The 25807-nt window shown below is 62.4% G+C and overlaps 1 protein-coding gene across 1 annotated transcript in view; it reads left to right on the top strand.

Annotated features, from left to right (window-relative positions):
• Positions 1-405: 405 nt before the first annotated feature.
• Positions 406-25807, top strand: part of Cacna1i (calcium voltage-gated channel subunit alpha1 I) — a 65974-nt gene continuing 40572 nt past the window's right edge. Inside the window, exons 1-4 of the mRNA XM_027928643.2 lie at positions 406-537; positions 934-1067; positions 14022-14119; positions 22984-23143. Coding sequence (XP_027784444.2) covers positions 445-537; positions 934-1067; positions 14022-14119; positions 22984-23143 — 485 coding nt within the window. The 5' untranslated portion in view covers positions 406-444. The remainder of the gene's footprint in view (positions 538-933; positions 1068-14021; positions 14120-22983; positions 23144-25807) is intronic.

Raw genomic sequence — 25807 nt, 5'->3', positions numbered from 1 at the left:
ACAGTGGACTGTGTGTAAGGCGGAGCAGGGGTTGGGGTGGGCAGAGCTGGGGCCCCCAGGCCCTGTCCCCTGCTGGGGGCTCAGTTGAGAGAGGGTCTCTAGGTGCTGTTGGCCCTGGCTTGGTGCAGGGGTGGGCGTCCAGCTGGTCTGGGCTCAGGGCAGACCAGGGGGGTCAGGGAGGGGACGAGGCCAGAGTGCGGAAGCTGGCCTCAGTCTTGCCGCCACCTCTGGGGAGCCCCCTCCCTTCCTGAGCTGGGGAGCCCCGGGGTGAGGCGGGCAGGGGACCCTGCAGGGCAGCGGGGTGGTGCTCGGGCCGCAGTGGGGCAGACCACGTGTGATGGGCACAGGCGGGCGGATGGGCCGCAGCACGCGGGCGCAGCTCTGCTGAGGCTGCCCCCCTGACCTTGACCTTGACCGCTGTGCGCGTGGTTCGAGTGCGTGAGCATGCTGGTGATCCTGCTCAACTGCGTGACCCTCGGCATGTACCAGCCCTGCGACGACATGGACTGCCTGTCGGACCGCTGCAAGATCCTGCAGGTGAGCCCGCCACCCGGCCCTGCCCTTCTCCGTGTTAGCTGCCTCCCCCGCAAAACAGGCCGCTGGGGGCCATCGCGGGGCTGGACGAGAAGGTGCACGGCCAGCGTCTACCCAGCGCTTGGCAATTTTGGGGAGAATATGGGAGAGACCCTTGCCCTCCCCCCCAACCCTCCCTCGTCATCACCCCAGGCCAAGGGGACCAAGGATGGGCTGTGTGACCTTGGGCAAGTCCACTCCCCTCTCTGGGCCTCCTGTCTGGGGGATGACTCCACTGGGCCAGGGCGGTTCCTGTGCGAGGAGTCCCCAGGGGTCCCCGACCCACACCTTGTCCCCACCCCAGCCCTGCAGCCTGGCTCTGAAGCCCACCCTGTCCTTGGTGTCCTCCTCCTGCCACAGGTCTTTGATGACTTCATCTTCATCTTCTTCGCCATGGAGATGGTGCTCAAGATGGTGGCCCTGGGCATTTTCGGCAAGAAGTGCTACCTCGGGGACACCTGGAACCGCCTGGATTTCTTCATCGTCATGGCAGGGTAGGTTGTGAGCGGGCAGCCAGGGGTCACTCGGACGCCCTTGGGGCCCTCGGTGAGGCTGGGGGCAGGGGCCCGGGGCCGGGCTAGCAGAGCGGAGCCTCGTTGGCCTGGGTGGGAGGACCTGGGCAGGTCCGGTGTCCCCTGCGTCGCCGCAGGGATGGGCCTGTTGAAGTCACTTCCCAGCCCCTATTTGCTCCTCCGTGAAATGGGGTAAAGCAGCAGCTGCCAAACGAGCTCCAGTGAGCACCGCCATCGTCACGGTTGTCATTGTTGTCCTCGTCCTTGTGAGTCTAGGCGGAGGGCGGACTCAGGTGCCATCTGCCCCCACCTCTGGTCACTTCCACCAGGCAGGAGGCAGGGAGTTCGAGGCCAGCCCGGGGCCACAGTTAGAGAGGCCAGGTCACAGCGTGGCCGGTCTGAGTGTCCCGGAGCCAGCTGGAGCCGTCCTGCTCTCGGGGCCTGTCCATCCACAGCAGCACAGCAGCTGGGGGTGCAGGGGCCTTCCTGGGCCAGGTGCTGGGGTGAGGGACAGGCTCCAGCGCTGTGTCCTCCCACCAGGGCAGGGAGCCCGACGGAGCCCGCGGGGGACTCAGGTCGAGTGCTCCCCTGACGAGGGGACGCCCCAGGCTGAAGGACGAGCAGGCCCACCGTGCCCAGTCCTGGGTCAGCGTGGCAGCGGGGGGACGTGGGGACGGTGGGGACGGTGGGAGCGAGGGGCCGTGGGCGAGCTCACTGCCATCTGCCTGTGCTGCGGGAGGAAGGGCATGGAGGCCCCGCCCACCTGGGACAGGCTGGGATGTGACACTCTGGAGGATGGACACGGCTCTCCCTGTCACCCTTGGCCAGCTCCCTGCTGGCTCTCATTTTGGTCTGCCCGGAGGACATCCTTAAGTAGTTCTTCAAAGAAACGGGGATTGGAGTGTCATTTTGCAGTCTTGCCCGTCCACCTGTCCCTCTGTCCCGAGTGGGAGGGTGGTTTGTGTGTCTGCTCAGTCCGAGTGTGGGTTTTGTCCCTCGGGTGGGCACATGTCGCCGTGCCGTGGCCACCAGGGCTCAGTGGGTGAGCCGGGGGTGCCGAGCCTCTTTCTTGGAGGATGACGGGCTTCCCCCCGCCATGGGGCCCACGGGGTCCCCGCTCCATCTCGGGGAGTCAGGCCTTTGCTCCTTCAGCTCAGAACAAAGTGCCCGCCCTTCTCCTTTGGCCATTGCCGGGTTCTCTCCGCTTTCCTTCTCTGATCCCCACCAGCTGGACATGTCCCCCTCCGTCTTCTCCCCACCTCTCTCCCATCTTGGGGGATGAGGCCCTTTCTCTCCCCCGGCCGCCGCCCCCAGGGACTCCTCCCTGTCACTCCCCAGGAGCCTTCTGTCCCTGGGTTCTGTGTTTCCAGAGCAGCCTGTGTCTGTCCCTGTTCTGAGGATGCGCTGTCCACCCAGGTCTTCTCTGGGGCCCTGGCGAGGCTCCTGCGTCTGTCCTGATTCTGGAGGTAGCTTTGTGTCAAAGCATCATTTCCAAAAGTTAAAAGAAATGACCCCCCCCACACACCAGATCCTAGCGTGCACACCCCTCACAAACGGATTCAGCTCGTTAGGGAGGGAAGCGGCTGGCCGGTCACCCCCAGAAACAGAAAAGCGGACATAACAGAGAGAACCCGGCCCAGGGCCGGCCGAGAATCAAAGGCAGCTAAGGACCTGCCCGGAGCGAACCACGACCTGTGGTCACCACGGGGTCTTTCATGTTGGGCAGGAACCATGCATGGGTCTCTGCCGGGTGACCATCTACAAGTGAGCATGTGGCCTCACAGCACTGAGACCTTTAATTAACAGGAAACAGTGAATCACAGGTATGTTCCCGGGATAATTAAATAGTCCGCAGATGGGTCTGGTGAGGTTCACTCCAAAATGACATCACAGAGGGACCGCCCTCCCTTCGCCTCCCGTCCAGTTGAGGACAGTTTCCCTCACCCCCGTCCTGGAAGTCATCTGTGTTGCTGGCTCCACCCTTGATCCCCCACAAGCTCCGCCCCCTGCCCTTGAACTTGAACTTCTCTGCTGTTGCTTAGTGATTCCCTGCTGCCTGCTCCTAAGGCTGGGGTGGGGTCCCCGACTGCAGGGGCCAGGGAGGCTGGGGGGGCTGGCTTGCGTTCATATTCTTATTTTATGGCCAAGGCCCTGGGTTTTCACTCTGCCTCGGTCCCCATAGATGGCGAAGCTGGTCCTGGCTGGCACCGGGTGCAGCAGAGGCTTCTCCTAGAGTCAGGAGCGAGCATGTGCCCGGGCCTGGGCTGGATACCGGGGACTCAGGCCAACCACAACTGCCCCTGTCCCCAGAGGCCTCCTGAGCCCCTGAGCCCAGCATGGGGAGGAGGCAGGAAGGAGTCACACCGTCACTCCAGAGCCCAGCCCCTTGTCCTGCTCCACCTGTTCCCACGTCCCCAGAGCTGCCCGCCCAGCCCCCGAAGTCCTTGGTGCTATAAATGCTCCGTTTCCAGAGTAACAGGCTTGACATCCCAAGGGTGTCCCTCCCTTCCTGCCCCTCCCCTCCCCCAAATGACTGGCTCCTTCTTTGGGCTATGGCGGGTGACACAGGACTTCTGGGCTGGAAATTTCCTCAGGGGTCACAGGCTCCCCTCCACCTCCAGTGTGACTGCCCAGCAGGTGTCCGGAGGCCAGCCCCTCTCAGTGCACGCTGCCAGTCTCCAGGCAGGACGGCCAATGTGCTAGAACGTTCCTTCTCTCACTGAGCTGGAGTTCCTCTTCCTGTGGCTCCTGCCCATGGTGCCCGTCACTCAGGAGGTCAGCGTTTTGTGAGCACTTACTACATGCCAGTCTTGAGCTGGGCAGTGGGGACCTGAGGACACCCTCGGTGAGCTCAGGGTTAGAAACCAGGTGCAAGGCAGCTCACAGGCAGATGCTGACCTCGGGCCCCATGGTTGCAGAGAAGCTTAGAGGGCCACTAGGCGCACAGCAGGACAGAGAGGGAGGAGCCCGAGGCGGCGGGGGTGGGGGTGGGGTGGGGGATGAAGATGGCCTCTCAGGCCCAGGGGCAGCATGTGGAGAGGTCTGAGGGGTGTTGAGGAAGCACAGGTTGTTGGAGGCCAGAGGCAGGTGGCTGCGGGGAGGGGTGTCACTGAGGGCCCCTGCTGTCCTTCAGAAGTTGAAGGTGGTTCCTGTGCCCCCCCAGTCCTCCCTTCCAGATGAAGTGTCCCCAGCTCTCCCGCCACCTGCCCAAGGTCAGCCTCCCAGAGGCCTCTCCTGCTGGATGGGCCTCAGGGTCTCAGCCCGTGGCTGGGGAGCCGCACCCCAACCTCCCAGGGCAGTGGCCCCTCCTGGGATGGAGACCGTGGGCTTCCCCGCCCCAGAGACTGTCGGACTGTGGTGACGTGTGGGTGGCCGTGCCCCTGACCCCTCCGTGCCAGGTCTCTCCCACCCTGGGACTAAAAGCAGGTGATTTTTTAAAAATACTTTTTAAAGCTTTTTTTTATACCTTTATTTTATTCATTTATTTTTTTATGTGGTGCTGAGGGTCGAACCCCGGGTCTCGCACATACAAGGCGAGCGCTCTGCCGCTGAGCCCCAGCCCCAGCCCCAAGCAGGTGATCTTTAAAAAACCTGAAAGCGAACTTTGCATTTGCGGCTGTTACTTCTACCTGACGATGACCTCCAGAGCCCTCCGTCCAGCCCGGGACAGCGAGCCCCCGACTCCTCGCCCTCACCCAGGGCACGGCAGAGCCCCGGGCTCACTGCTCTTCAGGGGTAGCTGAACCCCTTGCTGGTTCAGCCTTCAGCTGCACTTCCCTGCCTTGGTACATTAGTAGATCATGAAATATTCAACTGTGTTCTTGTTGAACTTGAGATACTCTCTGTCTACATGCCTCCCCTGCTGGCCATTCTTCCTCCTCTCCTACCAAAAACATGACACGGGCCAGGTGTGGTGGCACACATTTGTAATCCCAGTGTCTCGGGAGGCTGAGGCAGGAGGATGACAAGTTTGAGGCCAGCCTTTAGCAACTTAGCAAGACCCTTAACAACTTAGTGAGACTGTGTCTCAAAATAAAAAAAAATAAGAAGGGCTGGGGATGTGGCTCCGTGGTCAAGCAACCCTGGGTTCGATCCCCAGTACAAACAACCACAAAATAAAAACAAACAAACAAAGAAAGCTGGAAACCAAAACCCAAAGCCAAAATGTGGCCTGGCCTCTGCAGCCGTGGGTGAAGTCCACAGCGAGGTCTTGTTTGACCCTCCCGTTAGCCCTCCTTCGCACTCTGTGAGCGGCACAGCGGGGCCTCCTGTGGCCATGAGTAATGTTAATGAAGACCGCAGTGACATCAGTCGCTCAGTTCTGCTCTGGAAGCATCTCTCCGCCTCCCAGTCTGACCCTGACAGGCTTGTGGGAAGCAGAAAGTCAATAAGAATCATTCTCCAGCCCCCGACTAGAGCTTTCTGAAAAGACCAGGCAGGCGTGTCCCCTCCGTCCCCTCCGCGGTTGCTGCTGAGAGTTCCCTTTGTCCAGAGTGTCCATCAGTGGGACTTTAAAAAGCAAAGGAAATGGAATCCTCTTAGGCATTGTCCAGGGCTGTAACTAAGACGAAGCACATCCCCTGTTTGCTGAGTGCTCTCGGGCGATGCCCTGCACCATCCTTGAATGGCAGATGGGCTCTGTGAGGGAGGGGCTGTGGCCCTCCCCACTTTACCGATGAGGCACCTGACAGGGAGTGTCTTGCCCCAGGACACAGACTGAAGGGGCAGAGCTAGGCGATGAGCCTGGGGAGCTGGGCTCCGCGGTGGGATGGGTCCTGGGACGTGTAATTTGCTGGGAGCGTCCGTCAGGGATGCGTTTGGCTGCAAGTAATAGAAGACCCGACCAGCCTGCTCAACAAATCCTGTTGTCTTTCTGACACAGCTCCAAGTGCTGGGGTCGGCGGTTATTGGCCTCGCTCAGGGATGTGGGGCCTGACACCCTTGTGGTTTTGCGGCCCTCTCTTTCAGGGTCACAAGGCAGTGGCTGAAGCCGTGGGTGTCAGGTCTGAGTTGGAGGCAGGGAGAGAGTCAGGGCTACGCCAGCCGGGCCTGTCCACTTGGATCAGGAAAACCATCTTCCTTCCCGGAGCCCCCCACCCCCGCTCCCAGCACACTTGGCCAGAACTGGGTCTCATGGCCATCCGGAGCTGCAGGGAGCTGGGCAAGCAGGACGCATCACCGGACTTGGCTACTCTTCCCTGGGGTCGGGCCAGATGGGAGGAGGGGACAAGGCACAACTCCCAGCATCCACGTGCCTCTCCAGGCCCCGGTTTCTTCATGCCCCCTCTGGTCAGCCGAGCTGCTGGAGATCTGCGGGGCTGGCCGGGCAGGGCCAGTGCTCTGCTGAGAAATCTAAGGCCAGATACCAATGAATGCAAGCTTTACGGGGGCCAGTCGTGGTCAAGGGTAAGAGGGTCCTCATGGGCTGTTTCCAGAAGCTTCTGGTGCTGGCCCACCACCATTGTGGCTCTGTGTGCCCTACCCATGGGTCTGGGAAGCACCCGGGTGTCAAAGGCACAGGCACCCTGCTGGCCCCGTCATTAACTTTGCACCCTGATCTTTCCCGGATTTCACAGCCGTGCCTACCCTCTGGGGGGCGGGGGCTGAGGCTAACTATGGTCTTGGGGTCCCAGGGCCTAGCCCAGGTCCAGGAGGTTGGGGGCAGCTCCAGGCTATGTTGGTTTTCTACCTGTCAGTCGTGTCTAGGATTGAACAGTGGCAGGTGTCCAGAGCCACCAGGTGTCCCAACCGGGCCGTTGTTGTTAGGCTGAGCTGCCTTGGGTGGGCGTGGACCTTGGAAGGTTCCAGTGGGAATCTGAGTGCGAGTGTTTTCTCATTTGCATGGAGGGCAAGGCTGGAGAGGGTGATGGTCACTGTGCAGGCCCGTTTCCATGGAAACAGGATGGAAGCCACCGTGGGGGATGCAGGAGAAAGTCACAAAGTCTCTGGCTTCAGGACCAGCTTGCTCCAGAATCCTGAAGGGTGTGCCAACCCTGCGCCCCCTCCCACCTCTGTGCCCGTCCCATGCTGACTGCCACTGCTGCAGCTTCTTCCTCCAAAGCAGGGTGAGGGCAGGTGGCCCTGGGCTCACAGCCTACTCCCCGTGGCTCAGAAAGACTCTTTCCATTTCCCAGCCATTCCACGGGGCCTGGAACTGCGCCTCATTGGCTCCCATGGAGGGCCTGGCACGTGCTCATCCCTGAGCCAATCAGGTTGGGCTGGGGTGCAGGCGAGCTCTGATTGGCCAGGCTTAGGTCAAGGCCCATCTCCCACAGGGTGTGAGGTCAGCCCCACCCATGCCAGGTGGCCTGAGAGCCAGGAGGGAGCTGGGAAATCCCAGGTCCGGTCCCTTCCCAGGGCAGAAGGCGGGCGCAGTGCTTGCCTGGTTTGGCAGGAGCTGACTTGACTGACCGGGCTGGGTTTTCTGTAGCCATGGGAGCAGGACAGTCTCATGACCCCTAGTGGTCAGGGTTGTTAAACCCACTTTGCCAATGAAGTGGAGGCTCAGAGAGGTTAGTAGCCTGCCTCGGGTCACCCAGCCCATTTGGGCCAGATCTGGGATTCTAGTTGGTCAGCCTCTGAGGACATAGGAAACCTCACCAAACCTCAGACGGTTGTGAGGAAAGTCCCCAAGCTGTGGGAGAGCCTCAGGTGCCCCCACCCCTGCTGTTGGATTCCCAGAGGCTGAGCCCACCTGCTATGGTGTGGGGGGCCCTGAGGCTAACTTCCATGGGGACACGCATCATGGGGCTTACTGGAGACAGGCATAAAAAAAATTCACCGTTTATATGAAGTTCAGATTTAACTGGGCAGCTCCACTCAGAGCTAAGTTACTGGAGTATAGCACTTGCAGAGGCTTCTAGGGAAGGGTCCAGGTTCTCCTGCCCCTGGGGTTCCTAGAGCTAAGTGGCTCCCTGAGACCTGTGGCCAGCTGAAGGCTCTCTTCCATGTGCCCCCTCAACTCTGAACCTACTCTAACTTGGTTTCAGAGCAAGAGTTTCCTTGTCAGTCAAGAGAACTTAATAACCTCTGAACTGGTCTCATAGGATTCGTGAGGGTGTAGGAGTGTGCTAGTCCATTCATGCTGCTATAACAAAATACCATAAACGGGGTGGCTTATAAACAGCAGAAAAAGTCCAGGGTCGAGTGCAGGCGAGTTTGGTGTCCAGCGAGGGCCCACTGCCTCACAGACACATCTTCTTGCTGAGTCTCGCAGGAGGAACCGGCAAACCAGCTTCCTTTGCCAATGTCACTCATGAAGCCCCACTGTCTAAGGTCATGCCCTTGGGGGTCAGGATTGCAGCATATGAGTTTGGGTGGCTGGAGACCATCACAACGGGTGAGACGGCCCCCTGTGAATGCTAAGGTGCTGGTCAAGGTCAAGGGTTAGGGCCTACTCCCTAATTCCCTTCATCGTGTCCTTCCTTCCTCTCTGCACTGAGCACCTACTATGTGCTGGCTGCCAAGATGCCATCCCAGGCCGTGGTCTAGTTGTCAGCCGGCACAGGTCTGAGTCATTGCCTCCTGACAGATGATCCGCAGTTTCCAGGCCCTCAGCTCTCCCTCAGCTACAGCTTCAATGACATCTTAAGAAAGCCCCCGTGGGCCCTTGGAAAATAGAGGAAGCACCCTATTTTTATCGGCAACACACAGAAATCCTCCCCGGGGAGGGGAGGGGTTTTTTTCCTGGAAAGATGTTGGATCTCAGTCATCTCCTGTCGCTGCTCGTCAGAGCCTAGATTTTTTTGCTGATCTTGTCCTCAAGTTATTTGACAAGCTCACACAGGGACGCTCCCTGGGCTCAGCGATGGGGACACAGTGGAACTCTGAGGTGTCCCAAGGAACAGGGACATGTGCAGAACACACCTTGGAGCCCAGGCGCCCCAGCAGAGGCACAGAGGGACCCAAGGCAGAGCTCAGGTGCGCCAGGGGGCGGGGTCTGGAGCCCCCAGGGAGAGGGGCCGGCGACTGTGGAGTGTCCGCCACTGAGACGGCCTGGTGTCCCTGGAATGCAGGGCAAGGGGTGGGCAGTGCTGGGACGAGGTCAGTGCTGGGCTTTCCTCAGCAGGTGGGGGACCCTGAGAGGCCTTAAGCAGTGGTCTGTGGGCAAGTGTGGGCTGTGCGACACACCAGACTTCGTTTACTAACGCACACTCTTGCTCTCCTCGTGCTAGGCTGTGGAGTGACTTGCCCAGGGTCACAGGTGTACCAGCAGCCAGCTGGGATCCGAGCCGGCTCCGGGCCCTAACCACTGGACGGCACTGCCTCCAGGACCAGGACTGTTCTGGGTGCTGCTGGGTGTTGTGCTTCCCCCCTGCCCCCCACCAGCCCTGGGGGTGCTCGTGAGCCAGAAGGCAGCTGGCCTGCTCCTGGGCTGATGAGGGAGTAGATCACACAGGGACCCAGGTTCCCCACCTCCCCACCTGGGCTCTTTCTGAGCCTCAGTTTCCTCACCTACAGTCGGGGCCACCGTTGGACTGTGGGGGGATTGCCCAAGGCAAGGCGTGCGGAGCGCCTGCCAGATAGTGAGTGCTCAGGAAACCTCCTAAACCCGCCAGAACTGAGCTGCAAGGGATAGAAACCTGGGCTCCGAGAGATCCTGGCTCCCATATCTGGGCCGAGCTGGGTGGGGGTGGGGGTGGGGCTGCTGGCCAAGTGGTCAGGCCTCTCCTGGGGCCGCCTCAGACTTCTGTTGTGCTGGGACACGGCTCAGGCGACCACTGAGACAAGGCAGCCCTTGGAGCCCCCCAGCTCCCGAGGGTGGCGTGGTCAGGTAGGGCGCCTCTTCCTGAAGCCTCCCCTCAAGGGTTGGGCTGCTCTCAGGGCCCATCTGGGGCCACCTGCCCATCCTGGGCCCGTCCTGGTGGCGGGACCAGAGGGATGCCATCTGCTGGTCGCTGGGCCTCCTGGGAGCCAGGCCTGGGGGCTGGGGGAGGGTGCCCTAGGAACTGATGTCACCGTCCTGGACCCCAGCAGGGCCACACCCTCCATGACAGCCACTCTTCCCCTGGGTGATTTCAGGACAGAAGTGCTCACTTTAAGGCAAAATTACTTACCTAATTAGGCGCCAGGGAACTGGCAGGAGGTGGTGGGGGTTTTGTTGATTTTTTTTTTCTAGACTTTTAGCACCGAAGCTGCGTGATAAAGTAACTGTGTAATTAGGGATTAATTTCTCACTCCCGAAACTGATGTCTTCTCAGGGCCTGAGGGGAGTCAGCCTGCTGGTCACTCACCCTGGTGGCCCTTCCTCCCCTGGTCTCTTGGAGTAGGGGTGGGACCCAGTGCCCACGGTGCTCCAACTGTCCTCAGGACACTGTGGGGGAGAGGAGTGCCCCCCCCCCAGGCCTTTGCAAAACATGGGAGGTGTTATTTGTGCTGGATGAACTGATTCCCTGAGGGCCTACTGGGTGCCCGGCACCAGGTGGTCCTGGGGTGGTCAGGTCTGCAGGTGGCAGACATGCAGGGAGCCCAGGGGCAGCTGTCCCATGTCCCCTCACCCTATGCCCCAGGATGGTGCCCACCTCCTGCCTCAGTCCTGAGGACTTTCTCCAGCTCTATTGGAGCTGTCCCCTGTCCTGTCCCTCCAGCCAGTGGATGTGGCCCTAGCCTCTGCCTCCTAGGCTCCTGGACTGGATGGTGCTGGGCTGCTCACACCCTGGTGACCTGCTCATGGTTGTCCCCCCTCCCCCATGGAGGAGGCAGCCCTAGAGGAGGTTGGGGGCCAGGGGAAAGGCCCAGTCCCTTGGATGGGGCTGGAGGAGGCTGTGCGGGATGCTTGGCTGGCTCCGCCCAGCAGCCGGAGCCTGGGGCAGGAGCAGGGTTGGGGAGGTCTGGAGGGCTGTGGTCAGCACCCAGGACTGTTCGGAGGGCAGTGAGGGGCCATTCAGAATAGGGGAGCAGCACTGTCTGCTTCTCTCTTGCCACCCTTGTCCAACGGTCTCTCCCTGTCCTCTTCCCCTCCAAGAACGAGAACCATAGCCACGCGGTGCGCCCACTGCTGCTTCTTGGTCACTGAGCGCATTTGTGCCCTGTCTCACTCCCCAGCAGGACACACTGCAGCCTAGCCCCAGTCAGGAGACAGGACCTAGGAGAGAGCTAGGCAAACGCATCCCCTGGAAGGATCCAGTGTCGAGGTCCTTCATGCTGCCAAGACCTCTGTGACCTCACATTTCCCCTTTTGGTGTGGCCACTGGGAAGCTCAGCGCTAAGATCTCCACACTGAATTCTAAAGAAATTTCCCCTGGTGGCCTTTCCTGGGGGACCCTGAGGGCTGCACTCATGTAGTCTGAGGGGAGCATGAAAGGTCCCCCACCTGCAGACCCGGTGCAGGGAGGGGGTGGGGCCACTCTGTAGTTCCAGGGCTGCCCCCCACCTGTGCAGACTCAGGCCTTGGGCGTCTCCAGTGCCCTCCTAAAGGGTGACTGCTTCAGTTCCCCTTGGGGGTGGGGGTGATGCAGGGGGTTGCCCAGACAGTGGCCAAGAGCTCCTGAGTCTCATGAGCGCCCCTAGGTTTCCTCCAAGTGTGAGTTCAGACCCCAAAGTTAAAACTGGGCAGTTGACCTCAGGAGCTTAGGGCCAGGCCCTTCTCACTGTCCCTTGATTCGGAGAAGCTGGGAAAGCCAGAGAACAGGAGTTCTCAGGCCTGAATGGCGCCGGGCCTCCTGGCCCCTCACCTACCTGGGACCGGGAGTGGTCTGCAGCTGAGTTTAACTGAGAGTCCACTGTCCCGGGCGTGTGGGGCGGACGTGCGCAGGAGTCCTGGTTGCCTGGGTAGAGTCTGGCTGTGTTGTAGGGGGGCGTGGTGTGACCCAGGCAGGGCACTTGCTTTTCAATCCACCACCCCTGACCAAGCCTCCGGGTGTTTTTTCCTAAGATTTCGTGGGGCAGGGAGCAAGCCTAGGGCTGCGCAGGTGTGCTTCCGAGGGAGGCTCTGGGACACAGGAGTGGGGGACTTGGCCCTTGGGGTTGGGGAGCCCCTCCCAGCCCCCAGCAAAGTTACACACTGGGCGGGTGACGGTGGGCTCGGCTCCAGCCAGGGCTGTGGCCTCCGGGCAGGGCGGGGAGGGCGGCGGGAGGGGGCCTGGCTGCCCGGGCAGGGCGGGGTCCCTGGGCCTAAGAGCGAGGCCAGGCCGAGTGAGCCCTGTGCGCACCGCGGTCGCCCCCGCAGCGCCGCCAGCACACACAGCCCGGCTGCCGGGGAGCGCTCCGCAAAACACGAAAGTGACAGCTCGGCTCGCCCACGTGGGATCCTCGCGCGCCCCGCTCCCCGCACCCCAGGGGTTCGCTGCCCTCCCCAGCTGCCAGGCCTCCACCCTGAGGCTCTGCCTGGCCCTCCCCTCCCCCTTCTCCATCCTCCCCCTCCCCCCTCCATCTCTATCCTCCCCCTCCCTCCTCTCCCTTCCCCCTCCTCTCCCCCATCTCTATTCTCCCCCTCCGTCCTCTTCCTCCCCGCTCCCCTCTCCCTCCCCTTTCTTCTCCATCCTCCCCCTCCCTCCCCTCCCCCTCCGCTTCCCCCTCGGGTCCCCCAGGCCTCTGGCTCTAGTTCTAGTCTCACTTTTTCAGGTCACTCCCCATCTGATTTGGGCTGGAGTGGGAGTGTGCACGTGCGAGGGTGTGCAGGTGTGTGAGCGCGTGCGTGTGCGATCTCACTCGGCGGGGCCGCGGGGGGCGGGGGCGGGGGCATCTGGGGAGACGCAGTTCTCGCTCAGTTACTCTCGGAGCCGCAGGAGGGGGCGGCTCCGACAGCCGGCAGGTCTGCCTCTGCGGTGCCGGTGCCGAAAGCCTGCTGACGGGGGGCGCGTGGAGCTGGCAGTGGCCCTGGAGCCCCGGCTGGGTGGGGGAGGGTCCGCCTGCGCCTCCTGAGTACGGGGCTGCCCTTCAGCTGGCGAGGGGCAGGCAGCAGGGGAAGGGGTTGCATCTGGTGGAAGCTCTGGGAACTTGAACGTCCCAGAGGTGGGCCTCCCAGGGGATCTGGGAAGGCTGGCTGGGGAGCAGCCCCTTGGTGAGGCTCGGAAGGGCTGGCTGGGGTGGGGACTGGGGCTTCTTCACCTTTGAGTGCCCCCTGCCTGACTGGGTGCACCCAGAGTGCCTGGTTCCTCGTGGACTTGGGGTAGCATCTGCAGATCTGGGTGTCTGCAGGGACCTTCCAGCAAGAGCAAGGTTTCCTGGACAGAGGGGGGGAGGCCCCCAGGTGGGAAGCTCAGTGAGCCCGAGGCTGGGCAGGTCCCCTGGGGACCCACCAAGGGCAGCAGACCTGCGGTGTCCTGGAGATGCAGCCTGGGCTGCCCGGGGCCATGAGGCAGGGAAGGAGGGAGACCCAGACCAGGTGGGCCTCCCTGCTCCAGACGCACCCATTCGCCTGGTGACCCAGGGCCCATGGCATCACCTCTTGGCCCCTCTCCTGCGGGGCATGGGGCTTTGGCTGCTGGACGGGGACTCCCAAGGAGAAGGGGTCCACTTTCCTGACCTCACCCCCGTTTCTTGTGTGGCTGTGATGCCCAGTCTCCACCTGGCCAGACTGGCCATCCCTCTGCTCCTCGGTCCTCCTCTGAGGTGGGTCTCAAGGAGCCGCCTGCAGGGTGGGGAGGTCCACTCGGAGGCAGTTCTAGCGGCAGGGGCTGACACAGGTCAGGAGTAGTGCACAGGCCTCCAGGCCAGGGACACCTGGTGCTGCGCTCGCCTGCGGTGGCTGAGGTCTGTCTCCTCCCCGGCCTCTACTCTCACTGCGGTCCAGGAGAAGCTGGCACCAGCCCTGTGTGCAGAGGAGACCGAGGCCCAGAGGCACAGCCAGGCTGAGGCACAGCTGGGACTCTGACCCCTCTTCTCACCCCTTCTAGGTGTGGGTGGGGGGGCCGGGGGGCAGGGACCCCTGGGGCCAGGCCCTGGCCCCATCTCTCCTGTGTCCTCCCTCCCTCATCCTCTCCCCTCTCTCTCCAGGATGGTCGAGTACTCGCTGGACCTTCAGAACATCAACCTGTCGGCCATCCGCACCGTGCGTGTCCTCAGGCCCCTCAAAGCCATCAACCGCGTGCCAAGTGAGTCGGCCCTGCCCTGGCCACCCAGCCCTGGCCACCCAGCCAGCTCATTCATTCACTCAGAGAAGGGTGACCAGCTCCTTCCGGGGCCAGGCCTGAGCCTGCAGTGCCCAGACAGATGGGCCCTGCCTCCTGGGACAGTGTTTGGGCCCAGGGACGCCGGAGGGTGGCTCTGATACCTCTGATGTCCCAAAATAACTTGGATCGCACCGTCCTGGGGAGGCTGACTGCTCAGGGACAAGAGGTCCCTTGTGGGTGGTCTTCTCAGGCTGTGTGGAAAGAAGCTGTGAGTTGAGGGGCGCTCTGCCGCCTTTCCCTGGGGCGGGATCCCAACCCCCCGACCTGTCCAATGGCACCTCCGTGATCTTGGTCTCTTTTTCTTTTTGTGATACTAGGGATTGAACCCACGGGTGCTTAACCGCTGAGCTACACCCCAGTCCTTTTTATTTTTTATTTTGAGTCAGGGTCTTGCTAGGTTCCTGAGGCTGGCCTTGAACTTGCCATCCTCCTGCCTCAGCCTCCTGAGTTGCTGGGTTCACAGGTTCGCGCCACTCTGCCCTGTGCCTGATTTTTTTCTGAGTCTTACCATCCACCCTGTGAGGGAGGTGGACTGTCCTCCCTTTAGAGATGAAAAAGGGCGGGACTGTGCCCCTGGCAGCGTTGCCAGTGAGGCTGCCCCAGAGCCAGTTAGGTCCCTGACTCTGCAGCTGCCCTATGTTAGGTGTGGGCTGGAAATCTGGAGAAGGGGCTCATGGTGCTTTCAGTCCTGCTGGGAAAGGACGGGGACTTTTGTAAGCCCTACTCACGTCCTGTGATTTAGGCAAGAGGCTGATTTTTTCAGCAACTTGTGTTGAGGCTCAGAGAGCATTAGTGGCTTCCACAAGGTCACACAGCAATTCAGTGTTGAATGGGGATCTCGACGAGCTCTGTCCACCCTGAGCCTGGCTCTTTTCCCGGCTCCGTCTGGATCTTTGCTTCTCTTCCCTGCCTGACCCTCCGTTTCCCCAACTCTCCCTTATCCTCCTCCGGTCAGTGTTGTCCCCCACCTCAGGTGTCTGGGCCTTGGGGCCCGTCCTGCCCCACCTACCCACATCTTTGGTCCATCTGTTCCCTGAGGCCCTGGTCTGACTCAAGGCCTGTAGAGGTGGCGGTCAGCCCAGGCAGGCTCCAGGAAGCTTGTAGAGCAAGGTGACCAGGAGGGGACTGGAGCTGGCTGGGCCTGGAGGTGGCCTGGGGAGAGGAGTAGTTCAGCCACCTCCTGTTGTTCTGGGGAGGCAGGGAAGGGACATCGGACAGCTGCTGGGGACAGGGAGCTGTGGTGGCCAGCTTCACTCCATCCTCTCACCCCTGATCAACACTAGAAAGCTCTTTAAAGAGCCCCCAGTTCAAAACCATCTTTATCCCACTTACCAAACAAGGAACAGGCCCAGAGACGGCTATGATCCACTGGGGTCACACAGCAGATCGGTGGCTGGCGCCAGTTTCTAAGCAGTGCTGTTCCTCAACAGCACGTGCTCTTGTCCTGTGTTCCCCACCTGCCTGTGATGGGAAACGGGCTAAAGGGCCGACTTCATCATCCTGGCACCCAGACCTGTGCCTGGTGGCTCAAGGGAACCCCCAAAACACATGTAAAATGCATGCACTCCGCAAACGTGGAGCATCTGTCCCTGCTGGAAGCTGGTAGGGAGCAGCTAGGGATCAGCCAGGTGGCCAGGGAGCTGGGGGACGTGGGAGGTGGGTGGGGGCGCCTGCCCTGCAGGAGGCTGGGTGTGGGCCAGGGAGAGGGGCTTGAGGCTGGAGAGGACAGGACGGTGTGGCAGCCTTGGTGCCCAAGGGTGATGGAGCCACAGAAGCGGTCAGGGAGGGAGTTTCGGAGATGCCCCTGGCAGGAGGTGTGGGTCAGCTGGACACGGGCTGCTCAGCACCAGGAGGGGCGGCTGGGACTGGCGGGGGTTGAGGAGGGGGAGATGCGCCTGCGCCCAGTTCAGGTCCAGGAGCATCTGGCCTGGGCCACTGGGGGGGCACCCCAGCAGGGGCCACATCTCTCCTGGGCTCCACCCCAGAGCTCCCCACTTCTGAGGGAGGCAGAGGCGGCCACGTCCTGCCACTGTCCTGCCCCTGGCCAGGGAGGCCACAGTTGTGGTCACCTGGCGGAGGTGCCTGCTCATAGCAGGGCTCATACTTCAGTGGCTTTTGCAAGATCTTGAATCTACACCTCCCGCAGGTCTCCGGGGCGGGCAGGCGTGGCCAAGTGGGGACGTTTCATAGTGGAAGGCCTGGGGGGTGGTACCGACCCGCCGAGGCAGCTCTCACGCTTGCTGGTGTTTCTGTTTGTGTGTGGGTGTGAGGACCTGCGTGTGTCCATGGGAGGACACGTGCACCTGGGTGCCTGTGAGGGTGCGTGTGAGTATGTACGTGGGGGTGGCCATGAAGGTGCGTGTGCACGTGTCCCCGCGTGTGATAGGAACATGGGTAGGCACCTGTGCCCGTCCTTCCTGGGCCCCCTGCCCCCTCTCGACATGTGCATAGCTCATTAAGTGGCTCCTGGACTGTGGATGTCACTCCGTGTCCCAGCGTTAGCCTGCCATTTCCTGGAGAAGGGCAGGGACAGGTCCTGAGCCCAGCGTCCCTGTGCTCCCAGAGGGCGCCAATTACAGAGGCTGTGTGCCAAGAAAGCCCCCGAGAGGGACCGAGCCTGTCCCCAGGGTCTCCTTCCTGCTAATGGCCCCCCCGGGAGGCCCTCGAATTCCGCCTCAGCTGAGCGCCCAGCACTGGGGGGGGGAAGTGCGACCCTCCGTGTCCAAAGCGGGAGCAGGTTTGAGAAGCAGCCAGGGGCCAGTGCCAAGGGACTTTAAGGAGAATCCATATTCATCATTTAACAGCGGAGCCCGCAGCTCATAGAGCACATGGGGTCTCTGGAGGCCTCTGGTGCAGCTCTCATTCTCCCGGAGAGACCCCTGTCCCCAGGTGCCTGTCCCTTGCCCACAGTCACCAGGGAGTGAGTGACCTGGGGAGGGGGCATGGACTCTTACACGTGCTTCTTGGAGGGATTTTGTGGGTTTCCTCCACCCCCAGCCCCCTTCCTTTCTCCTAAATGTGAAATTCCCAGGAACATCTCAAGTCCTGCCATCTGTCTCTAGGGTGGCATTGGCCCTGGGACACATTCTTTTCTACAGTAGCCTGTAGTCCTCGGTTTTGCCACTAGATGACAGGCTAGAGAGCTGGTAGCAGGCAAATTGAGTGACAGGTTGTTAATTGCAAAGCCCTGGGGAGTGGGGTGGCTGCCTGCTCTGTAAAATCGAAGCAGAGGCTCCAGAGCCCCAACGTGATCCACTGAGATCCTTGGTGGGGGTCAGGGGATGCGAGTTCTGGCCTGTGCTCTGCCATAAGCCTGGGGTGCCACCTGGGCCTCAGTTTCCCTCCTTGCACGGGGCAGAAGGCACCGGGTTACCTGCATGTTTCCAGCCTGTGTAGGATGAGCGGGGAGCTGGAAGTCAGGGTGCTCTTTACCGCCAGTCCCCCTCATCTGCCTCTGCAGCTTCTGTCCTGGGCCAGCCCTGAAGGATAAAGGGAAGGAGACGTAGAGGAGAAGGCTGGAGAGGGAGGAGGGATGAACTTTGAGGCAGGAGACTGGCTTCTGCTTCCTCACTGTGTGACCTTTCTCTGGCCTCGGCATGAGGGGGCTGTATTATCTCTAAATGTGGTCTCTTCTGGCGGCAGACCCCGCCAAGGGTGTGGAAGGCACTCCCAGGCCTGGGGCCGGGCAGGGCGCTGACCATGCCGTGTGTGGCGGGGCAGTTCATGCCCGGGAGCTGCAGGTCTGTTCCGCGCGGTTGGCTGGTGCAGGGCCCTGGGCGGCCATGTGGAGGAAGGCGCTGGGGAGTGTTGGGTGTGGGGGGGGTGGGGGGCATCAGGGATGTCTTCCCAGGGCTGGTTTTAGAAGAAGGTGACCAAGGGCACAGAAGGTCCCAGGGAGTGTCCCTGGCAGGTGACATGTGCACAGGTGGGGTAGAGGTGTCTCCTGGGAGCAGTGTGGCTGGGCGGGGGACACATGTCAGGGGAGGCAGGAGGAGGTTGTTCACATCTGGGAATTGGACACCGATCATAAGTGCTTGGGACAAACCTGTCACAGTGTCTAACAGGGGCTGAACCACTTTTCCTTCAAAACATGGTGATGCCCAGTTTATGGATGGAGACCCCGAGGCAGAGGGCAGGGCAGAGCTGGGATCTGAGCCTGCCCTTACAAGATCCCAGGGCTCCTGACTTTCTTTCTGTCATAGGCACTCAGTGCCCTCTTGACTGACAAGCGCCACAGGAGACACAGAGTTAAGGGCCCCTGTCCCTGTGTAGGGACACCTGGAGGGGACGCCAGGACCTCCCATCTGCCTGTAGCTTGCTCTGCTGCAGACGTCTGCGGCCTCTCCCTGCCAGGTGCAGGGTTCCCACGCTGCAGGGCCCTTGGGGCTGAGTCAGGGCCATGCAGGAGGCAGGAGAGTGCAGTGGTTAGGGCAGGAGGCCCCTGTCCTCATGCCCAGGCACATGCCTAGAGGGGTCACGTCAGGCCAGCCATCCTAGGGAGGGACAAGGAGGGCCCAGGATTCCTTCTGAGGGAGCTTGATCTTGGCAGGATCTGGGAGGAAGAGGAGCGGCACATCTCATTATGGAGACGCGCCTTTACTTGAAGGCTCTGGGCACTAAGCCCTGCCACACCTTGGGCTTTAGGGCCGTCTGCCCCAGCACCCCAGGGTCCCCAAAGGCCCGCAGCCTCCGTGGGGAAAGAAGAGAGGGAGGCTGGGGAGAAGGGGGAGGGGACAAGGGCTGGCTTCCTGGGCTGTTGCTTGTTGCTTTCCTGGAGTGGACGGGGCAGGGCGTGTGGCGGGGAGCATCTGGCCAGATACCTGGCGAGAGCCTGACTTGGGAACAGGAAATGAGATGCAGCCAGGACTGGAAGTGCTTAGGTGTGGGCGGGGCAAAGGGAGCCAGCCCGGGCCAGGGACGCCAGGACCTCCCGTTGATCCACTGGGGCCACTTGTGGGGTCAAAAAGAACCTCAGCCACAGCCCCTCCCTGCGGGTGGCACCTGACCTGGGGGCCACGGGGCTGGGACGAGCTGCCATGGGTGGGGGGAGGGCACCAACGCATACCCAGAGAGGATCACAGAGGGGTGGGCAGGACGTTGGCAGGATGAATAGGGATTGCTGGGCCGCAGAGTACAGGGACCTTCAGTGGGACGGGGACCTTCAGTGAGAAGGGTGGGCCCGACCCCCAGGTGCCAGCCCCTCCAGCTCTGGGGACCTGAGGCCTCCTGGGTGGACAGATGGGGGTTCCCTGGCTGGGTGGGTTCAGAGGCCCCCCACCAGCCCACGGGCTCTCTCCAGCTGGGCCAGGGCCAGCAGCTGTGACCTCGGCAGCCTGGCCGTCTGCTGCCTGGCCCGGCCTCCCCGGCGCCCGCTGTGCCCCTGATTAGTTGGCGTTGGCAGTGGCAGGGGCGGCAGACGGCCTCTCCTGCCTGCTCAGCGCCCTCCAGTGACCCGGCCAGACCAGGCCTGGAGGCCACGGCACAGGCGTCCCCTCCTCTGTGTCCCCTCCCCGGCCACAGGCTGTGCCCCTGGCTGGCACATGCCCAGTGAGTTCTACTTGAGCTGGCCTGGCAGAGTGGCCGTGCTAATCTGGGCTGATGGCTCCTGTCTGTGGAGAGCACCCCGGACCTGGAGGGGAGATGCTGTCAGGAAGGCACCTGTCACCTGCCACTTCCACCCATTCCCCTGAGAGGCTGCCCTGCTGGCGGGGCCCCCGGAGCAGAGGTCTGGTCTGGGGTCCTTCCCCGGGTGGGGAGGGGCGCATCTCATGCATTTGCCGCTGTCATCTGCCCCAGCTCCTTCGCTGCAGAGGACAGTCCACTGGCCCCACCCCAGACTTGGGCCGATTCCCCCCAGGCCCTGAGGTCTAATGAAGCGATGCCAAGTGCCCCCAACTCTGCAGTGCTGGGCCTGGAGGTGACCCCGGGGCTGGGCTTCCCAGAGGGCCACCCCAGCCTGGACTAGCCCCTGTGTGGGCAGCGGCATGGCAGCCACAGGACCCCTGCTGTGGGCAGAGTGCAGCAAGATCTTGTGGGTAGAGTGGCCGGTGGCCCAGGGGAGGGCGGGGGCTGTGTCCAGCCGGAACCATAGTGGCTGTGAGGCTGTGGGATGGGCCGTGAGCAGGGCGGGGCTGGTGGGATAAGGCTTTGAACTTTCCCGGGGTGATCTGTTGGCTTGAGGGGCTCTTCCATCAGAGGTGCCCCCGCTGGGCAGTGCTCCTGAGAGGCCGGCTGGATTGCACATGCCACTGTCCCCATCTGTCGATGAGGCCATTTGGGCCCAGAGAGGGCGAGTTCTTGTCTTGGGGCCACCAGGTCTGGACTGGGACTCAGAACTCGTGTTCTAGGTCTGTGCCTGGGTGCCCAGCAGGACAGGGCTGCATCAGTGCCCAGGCCCCCCCCCCCCCGCCTTCTTGGCTGGGAGCAGGCCCTCCCCACGCTCTCCTGGTGGCTCTCCTGGTGGCCTGCAGCCTGGCCCTTCCAGGTCGCCTGATCCCTGCTAAGCCCCTGCTGAGAGGGAGACAGGACTAGAGGGGACTGGAGGCCTTCCTGACCAGCCCGGGGCGGGCACCTGGAAGACTGCCTGGAGGAGGAGGGTTTGCCTGGGAAGGTGGAGGGAGTCAGGAAGGACGGCCTGAGGGGGTGACATCCAGCTGGCTTGCCTGTCCCTGTGGATCCGTGCTCTCCCCGTCTGTGGGCTCTGTCCTGTCCTGCCTCTCCCTGTGCTGTCCCCCTCTGTTCTTTGTGCCCATTTTCCCGTCCCTCTGGGTCCACTGTCTCTCTCTCTCTCTCTTCTCTGTTCCTCTCTCCCCTCTCTCCTGCCTGCGCTGCCTCGTGTGCCCAGGGTCAGGGGAGCGGAGGGCAGAGTGGAGCCGGCTGGCCCGTCCTGCCTAATCGCTTGACCCAGGACACAGAGAACGAGACCCTGGGTCCCGCGGGCTCTTCCCCGGCCCCCTCTCCCAGCTCCTGCCGGGGCCCTGATTAGCTAACTGTGCCTCTGCCCTGTGGCCCCGGGACTCCCTGGGCGCGTGTTCGGGAGCCTTTCAGAAGTCCGCATCCTGGGCGACAGGGAGCTGAGATTAATTGAGCAGCAAAGGCCAACCCAGGGGGCAGCCAAGGGGGGCTGCGCTGAGCTGCGGCTCCCCCTGTCGCAGGTCCAGCCTCTCCTCCGCTGTGCCGGCCTCTGCCAGGCCTCCAGCATTGCCCTTGCCTCGCCCAGAGCCGACCAAGGGCTGGGCCTCTGAGGACAGCCATGACCGACATGGCCTCCTGCCCGTCACCCGCGGGTCCCGCCTCCTCAGAGCCCTGTGCCGCGGCCCCAGCGGTCTCCTGCTTGGTCTCAGGGCCACACGGCCGGGCCTTGGCCACCCCTGTCCCTCGACGTGGCAGGCTCCTCCAGTGTCCAGCCTCTGCACGCATGTGTCCTTGGGTCTGGGCCTTGCCCATTACTTGGGTCCCCGGTGCCCTGCTGCCAGGCTGGATCGCTGAGGCGGGTCAAGATGGGCTTTGTGTTCAGCTGTGGGCTCCTGGGCCCAGCCCTGTGCCTGGCTCTCAGCTGGCACTAACTAGGTGCTTGGTGAGTGACCGTGGGCATGAGTGAGCCAGTGAGGCCCCAGAGGGCCGGCCATTGGCTTCTCCAGGGCAGCCGGCCATCTGCGGGGTCCTGCGGGGGCCTGTTTTCTTGCTCTGGTTTGGGGGCCATAGGGAGGTGGGGCCTGGGGACCCCCTGGTGCCCTCGGTCGATGAAGCCGCTGCCGGGAGCCCCTGCCTTTCCTGAGAGGAGGCTGACCTAGTTTTGTGGGGAGGCAAGGTGGGGGTGGGCATTCATTATTGATTAGAAATCGCTCCACACACAGTTTGTGATGCAAATCCGAAATAATTATCCTCGTTAATAACCACCTCGGCATCAGCCCTGGAATACACAGACCCCGGCAGGGCCGCTGTCCCCACCGCGGTCTCCCAGCCCTCCACACTCTTCCCGTGATGCTGCTCGGCCTCTGCGATTCAACAGCATTCAACAAAGTTAGCTGAGACCATCTCCTGGGCCAGGACCTGCTGGCTCTAGGAACACTGAGGTGGCTCAGACACAGGCTCTGTCCCTTAGGAGCTCACAGCTCAGTAGATGAGACAGGATGGTGAAAAGGAAGCTATGCCAGGCCGCGAGGGTGTGGGTGCCCATGGAGAAGCCCAGCTTGTGCAGCGTGCAACCTGCACAGATGTGCATGGCAGCCGGGGCGAGGTGACAGGTGCTGAGGTTGCCTAGAGCAGAAGAGAGGGATGAGCTCTACCTGGGATGGGGTGAGGAAGGGCCGGGGAAGCGGCCAGAAAGGGCATTTTGGGGGCTGTGGTGGTTGAATGGGAGTCTGCCGGGGTGTCCCAGGAAGAGGACATAGTGTGGGTGAGATAGTGGGTTCTGGAAGGAGGGCGGGACCTGGTGTCCATCAGACCCTGCTGTTAGCTGAGTGGCCCAGGCAAGTGACTCCAGGTCTCTGACCTTCGCCTTGGCTTCCCCGCGTGAAGTGGAGGCGGGATCCTCGACCTCTCAGGGTCATGGAGACTGGAGATCCCGCTTGGGCCAGCCCTGGGGGGTGCGCACAGTGTGTCCACATCTTGTGTGAGTGCGGCAGGGCCCGGAGCTGTTCTCCTGGCTTTCTGGGTAGAGGGACACACGTGCAGGCCGGGTGCCCTGGGCTCCTGGGCAGTGTGTCCCCGTCCCCGTCCCCTGCTCCTGTCCTCCCAGGACCTCGCCTCCCGCTGATGCGCCCCCCGCCTGCCCTTCCTTCCAGGCATGCGGATCCTGGTGAACCTGCTGCTGGACACGCTGCCCATGCTGGGGAACGTCCTCCTGCTCTGCTTCTTCGTCTTCTTCATCTTCGGCATCATCGGGGTGCAGCTGTGGGCGGGGCTGCTGCGCAACCGCTGCTTCCTGCAGGAGAACTTCACCATGTGAGTGGGGACCTCGCCTGCGCCACAGGTCCCCGGACAGGAGGAGGGAGGGCGGGACGGGCGCAGAAGCAGCGCCATCAGGGTGGGGCCCCAGAACGCAGCTCCCAGGCTGCAGCCAGTCAGTCAGAAAAACCAATTGTGTCGCTCCCACTGTGCGCTAGACGCGGGAGCCCAGGACAGGAGAGCCTTCTCATCCCTCTCTCCCTGGACGCGGCCCGGCGGTGGCTCTTTGTCCTGCTGAGATGGGTCCTGCCCTTGGGAGCACCAGGCTGGGCGCGGATCCTGAATGTCTCTCCTGAGGGACGCTCCCCGGGCCAAGGGCCTGTTGGGGGTGTGGGGACCCAGCGCGGGGGTGGCTGAGCTGCTTCTCTCTGTCCCTGTCCCGTGGATCTGGAGGCCAGGGTCGCTGCAGGGAGCGCTGGGCCCCCTGGGTAGGCAGGGAAGGGTCCTGCGTGGGGCTGGGGGTTACATGAATGTCGACCTGAGCTGTGGCTGGGGCCGTCGGGGAGGGGACGGGGTGGCAGCCGCTTCTCCCGGCCTGGCCTTCAAGGCTCAATGTGCCTCCAGCCCGGCAGGACAGGCTGGGACGAGGACGGCGGCTCCTCCTGCCATGCGGTCTCCCCGCCTGGTCCCTGCACGTCCCCTCTCCGTTGTCAGGCCTGGCCCTGTGGGGTGGCCCCAGCCCCGAGCTGGCTGCCATGACGGTGGGGGGGAGGTTGCTGTGGACATGGGGCCGGGCGCTCATCACCTGCTGGGCCTCCGGGAGCCTCCGTCCAGTTCCCACCGTGCAGGTAACACTGAGGCCTGGAGAGGGAAGGGACGTGGCCAGGGCCACACAGCAAGGCTCCCTCCAAGCACCGGCCCCTGGGTGGGTGTCCGGACGTGGCCCACCATCAGCCCCTTCCGGCGGCCAGGCGCTGTGCGGGGCCTCGGGCTGTGGAGGACTTCACCCGGCCTCCATTCTGGGCGAGTGCGCGGCCAGCAGCTGGGCTCTGGGCTGTGGCAGAGGGAGCCGGGTCCGAGGCCAGCGCAGGGCCGGCTTCTCCAGTCTGAGGACGGGAGGCTGAGTGGCTCTTGGAAAGACGGGGGTGTCTCCTGGCAGGTGGAGGGCTGGGGTGGTGTTGGGCGAGGCACATGACGCCTGGCCTCTGGGGTCAACTTCTGCCAAGGCCACTTGCTAGCCTTGTGACTTTGGGAGCAAGTGGCCAAACTTCCGTGCCTCAGTTTCCCCACCGTGGGGTGCTGTGAGGGTGACCAAGCCACAGAGCACCGGGCCCTGGGAAAGGGCTTGGCCCCAGGCAGCACCGTGAGCAGCTGAGTGTTGCCCAGGCAGCTGGGGGTGTCCTTGTGTCCCCCACTTGCCTAGAAGTTCCTGGGGGTGGGCGTGGTCATTCGTAGGGCAGGCGCTGAGATGGCACCTGGAATCCCAGGGGCCCAGAGGGTGACCCTAGGGTGACGCAGGTTGAGACATCTGGTATTTACAGGGGCCTCAGTACATGCTGGGCACTACTCTCAGCAGGGTGCTGTGAGGGAAGTATGTTATCATCTTCATTTCACACTTGGCTCAGAGAGGTGAGGTCACTTGCCCGAGGGCACACAGCATGTAAGTTGCAGTCAGCCAGCAGAGGCTGTGGGTAACCTCAGAGCAGGGGTGGGAGGCATGGCTGAGCTGCATGGGAGAAGGAGGGCTGGATGGTGGCCACGGGGACAGGCATGGGCTGCCTGGTGCTGTGTGAGAGGCTGGTCATCTGAGCTGGGGTCTGGACACAGGCGCAGCTGCCCCAGCTTCCCTGGACTGAGGCAGTGGTGCTGCAGAATCTATGGAGTCACGACAGGTGCCAATGATCAGATCTAAAAATGGCCCCAGAGAGCTCAGCAGAAACTTCACAAGGGGCAGGCACGCGGCCGATGGACTGTGGAAGGGCGTTCACCACTGCTGTCCTTCAGGGACAACGCATACTCACACCACAGATCCCATGACCCCCCGCTAGACGGCTAAGCTCAGGGCTGACGGTGCTCAGGGCCACCGGCCGTCGGCGCCCTGGACGCCCACACTCTGCTGGTGGAGACTCTGTGCAGCTCTGCGGAAGGGCAGAGCCCGGTGCAGCCTCAGCCGGCAACTCCGCCCCTGAGCATTTGCTCAAAAGAAAGGGCGGCTTAGATCCACCCAAGGACGTGGGCAGGAATATTTATAAGGCACAAGAGCCCCAAACCCAGGAGCGACCCAAATGCATAGTTGCATAAATTAGTAGCCGCACAGTCATTCAGTGGATTCACTCCCAGAAACAAGGGCGAAGGCACTGCTTTCCCACTCGGCCGTGTCTCTCCGTGGGCAGAGTCTCTCTGTTCAAGAGTGACATCCAGTTCACCGGCGTTCTTTAGCCTTGCCCTGTGTCCTAGCCCAAGGTCCCGAAGCCCATTCTCCCTGGCTGGCTTTTAGAAGCTGCCCTTTAAATCTTGCGTCTCCAGTGGCTTTGTGTCCGCTGGGTGGCTGGGGGGACATCAAGATGTGCTGATGCTCTTAATGGGCCTTCGGTTGTCCTAGGGCCGATCACAAGGTCCAGCTGTCCCCAGCGATGCCTTATTAGAGTCGGTGACAGGATGCAGTGGGTGGGGTGTCACCTGTTGACTGTTGCCAAATGGCCCCGCCAGGGTCGTGTGGTC

This window comes from Marmota flaviventris, chromosome 3, assembly GCF_047511675.1.
Source record: "Marmota flaviventris isolate mMarFla1 chromosome 3, mMarFla1.hap1, whole genome shotgun sequence".
NCBI lineage: Eukaryota > Metazoa > Chordata > Mammalia > Rodentia > Sciuridae > Marmota > Marmota flaviventris.
The sequence above is the reverse complement of the archived record's forward strand: the minus strand, read 5'-3'. Positions and strand labels throughout refer to the sequence as shown.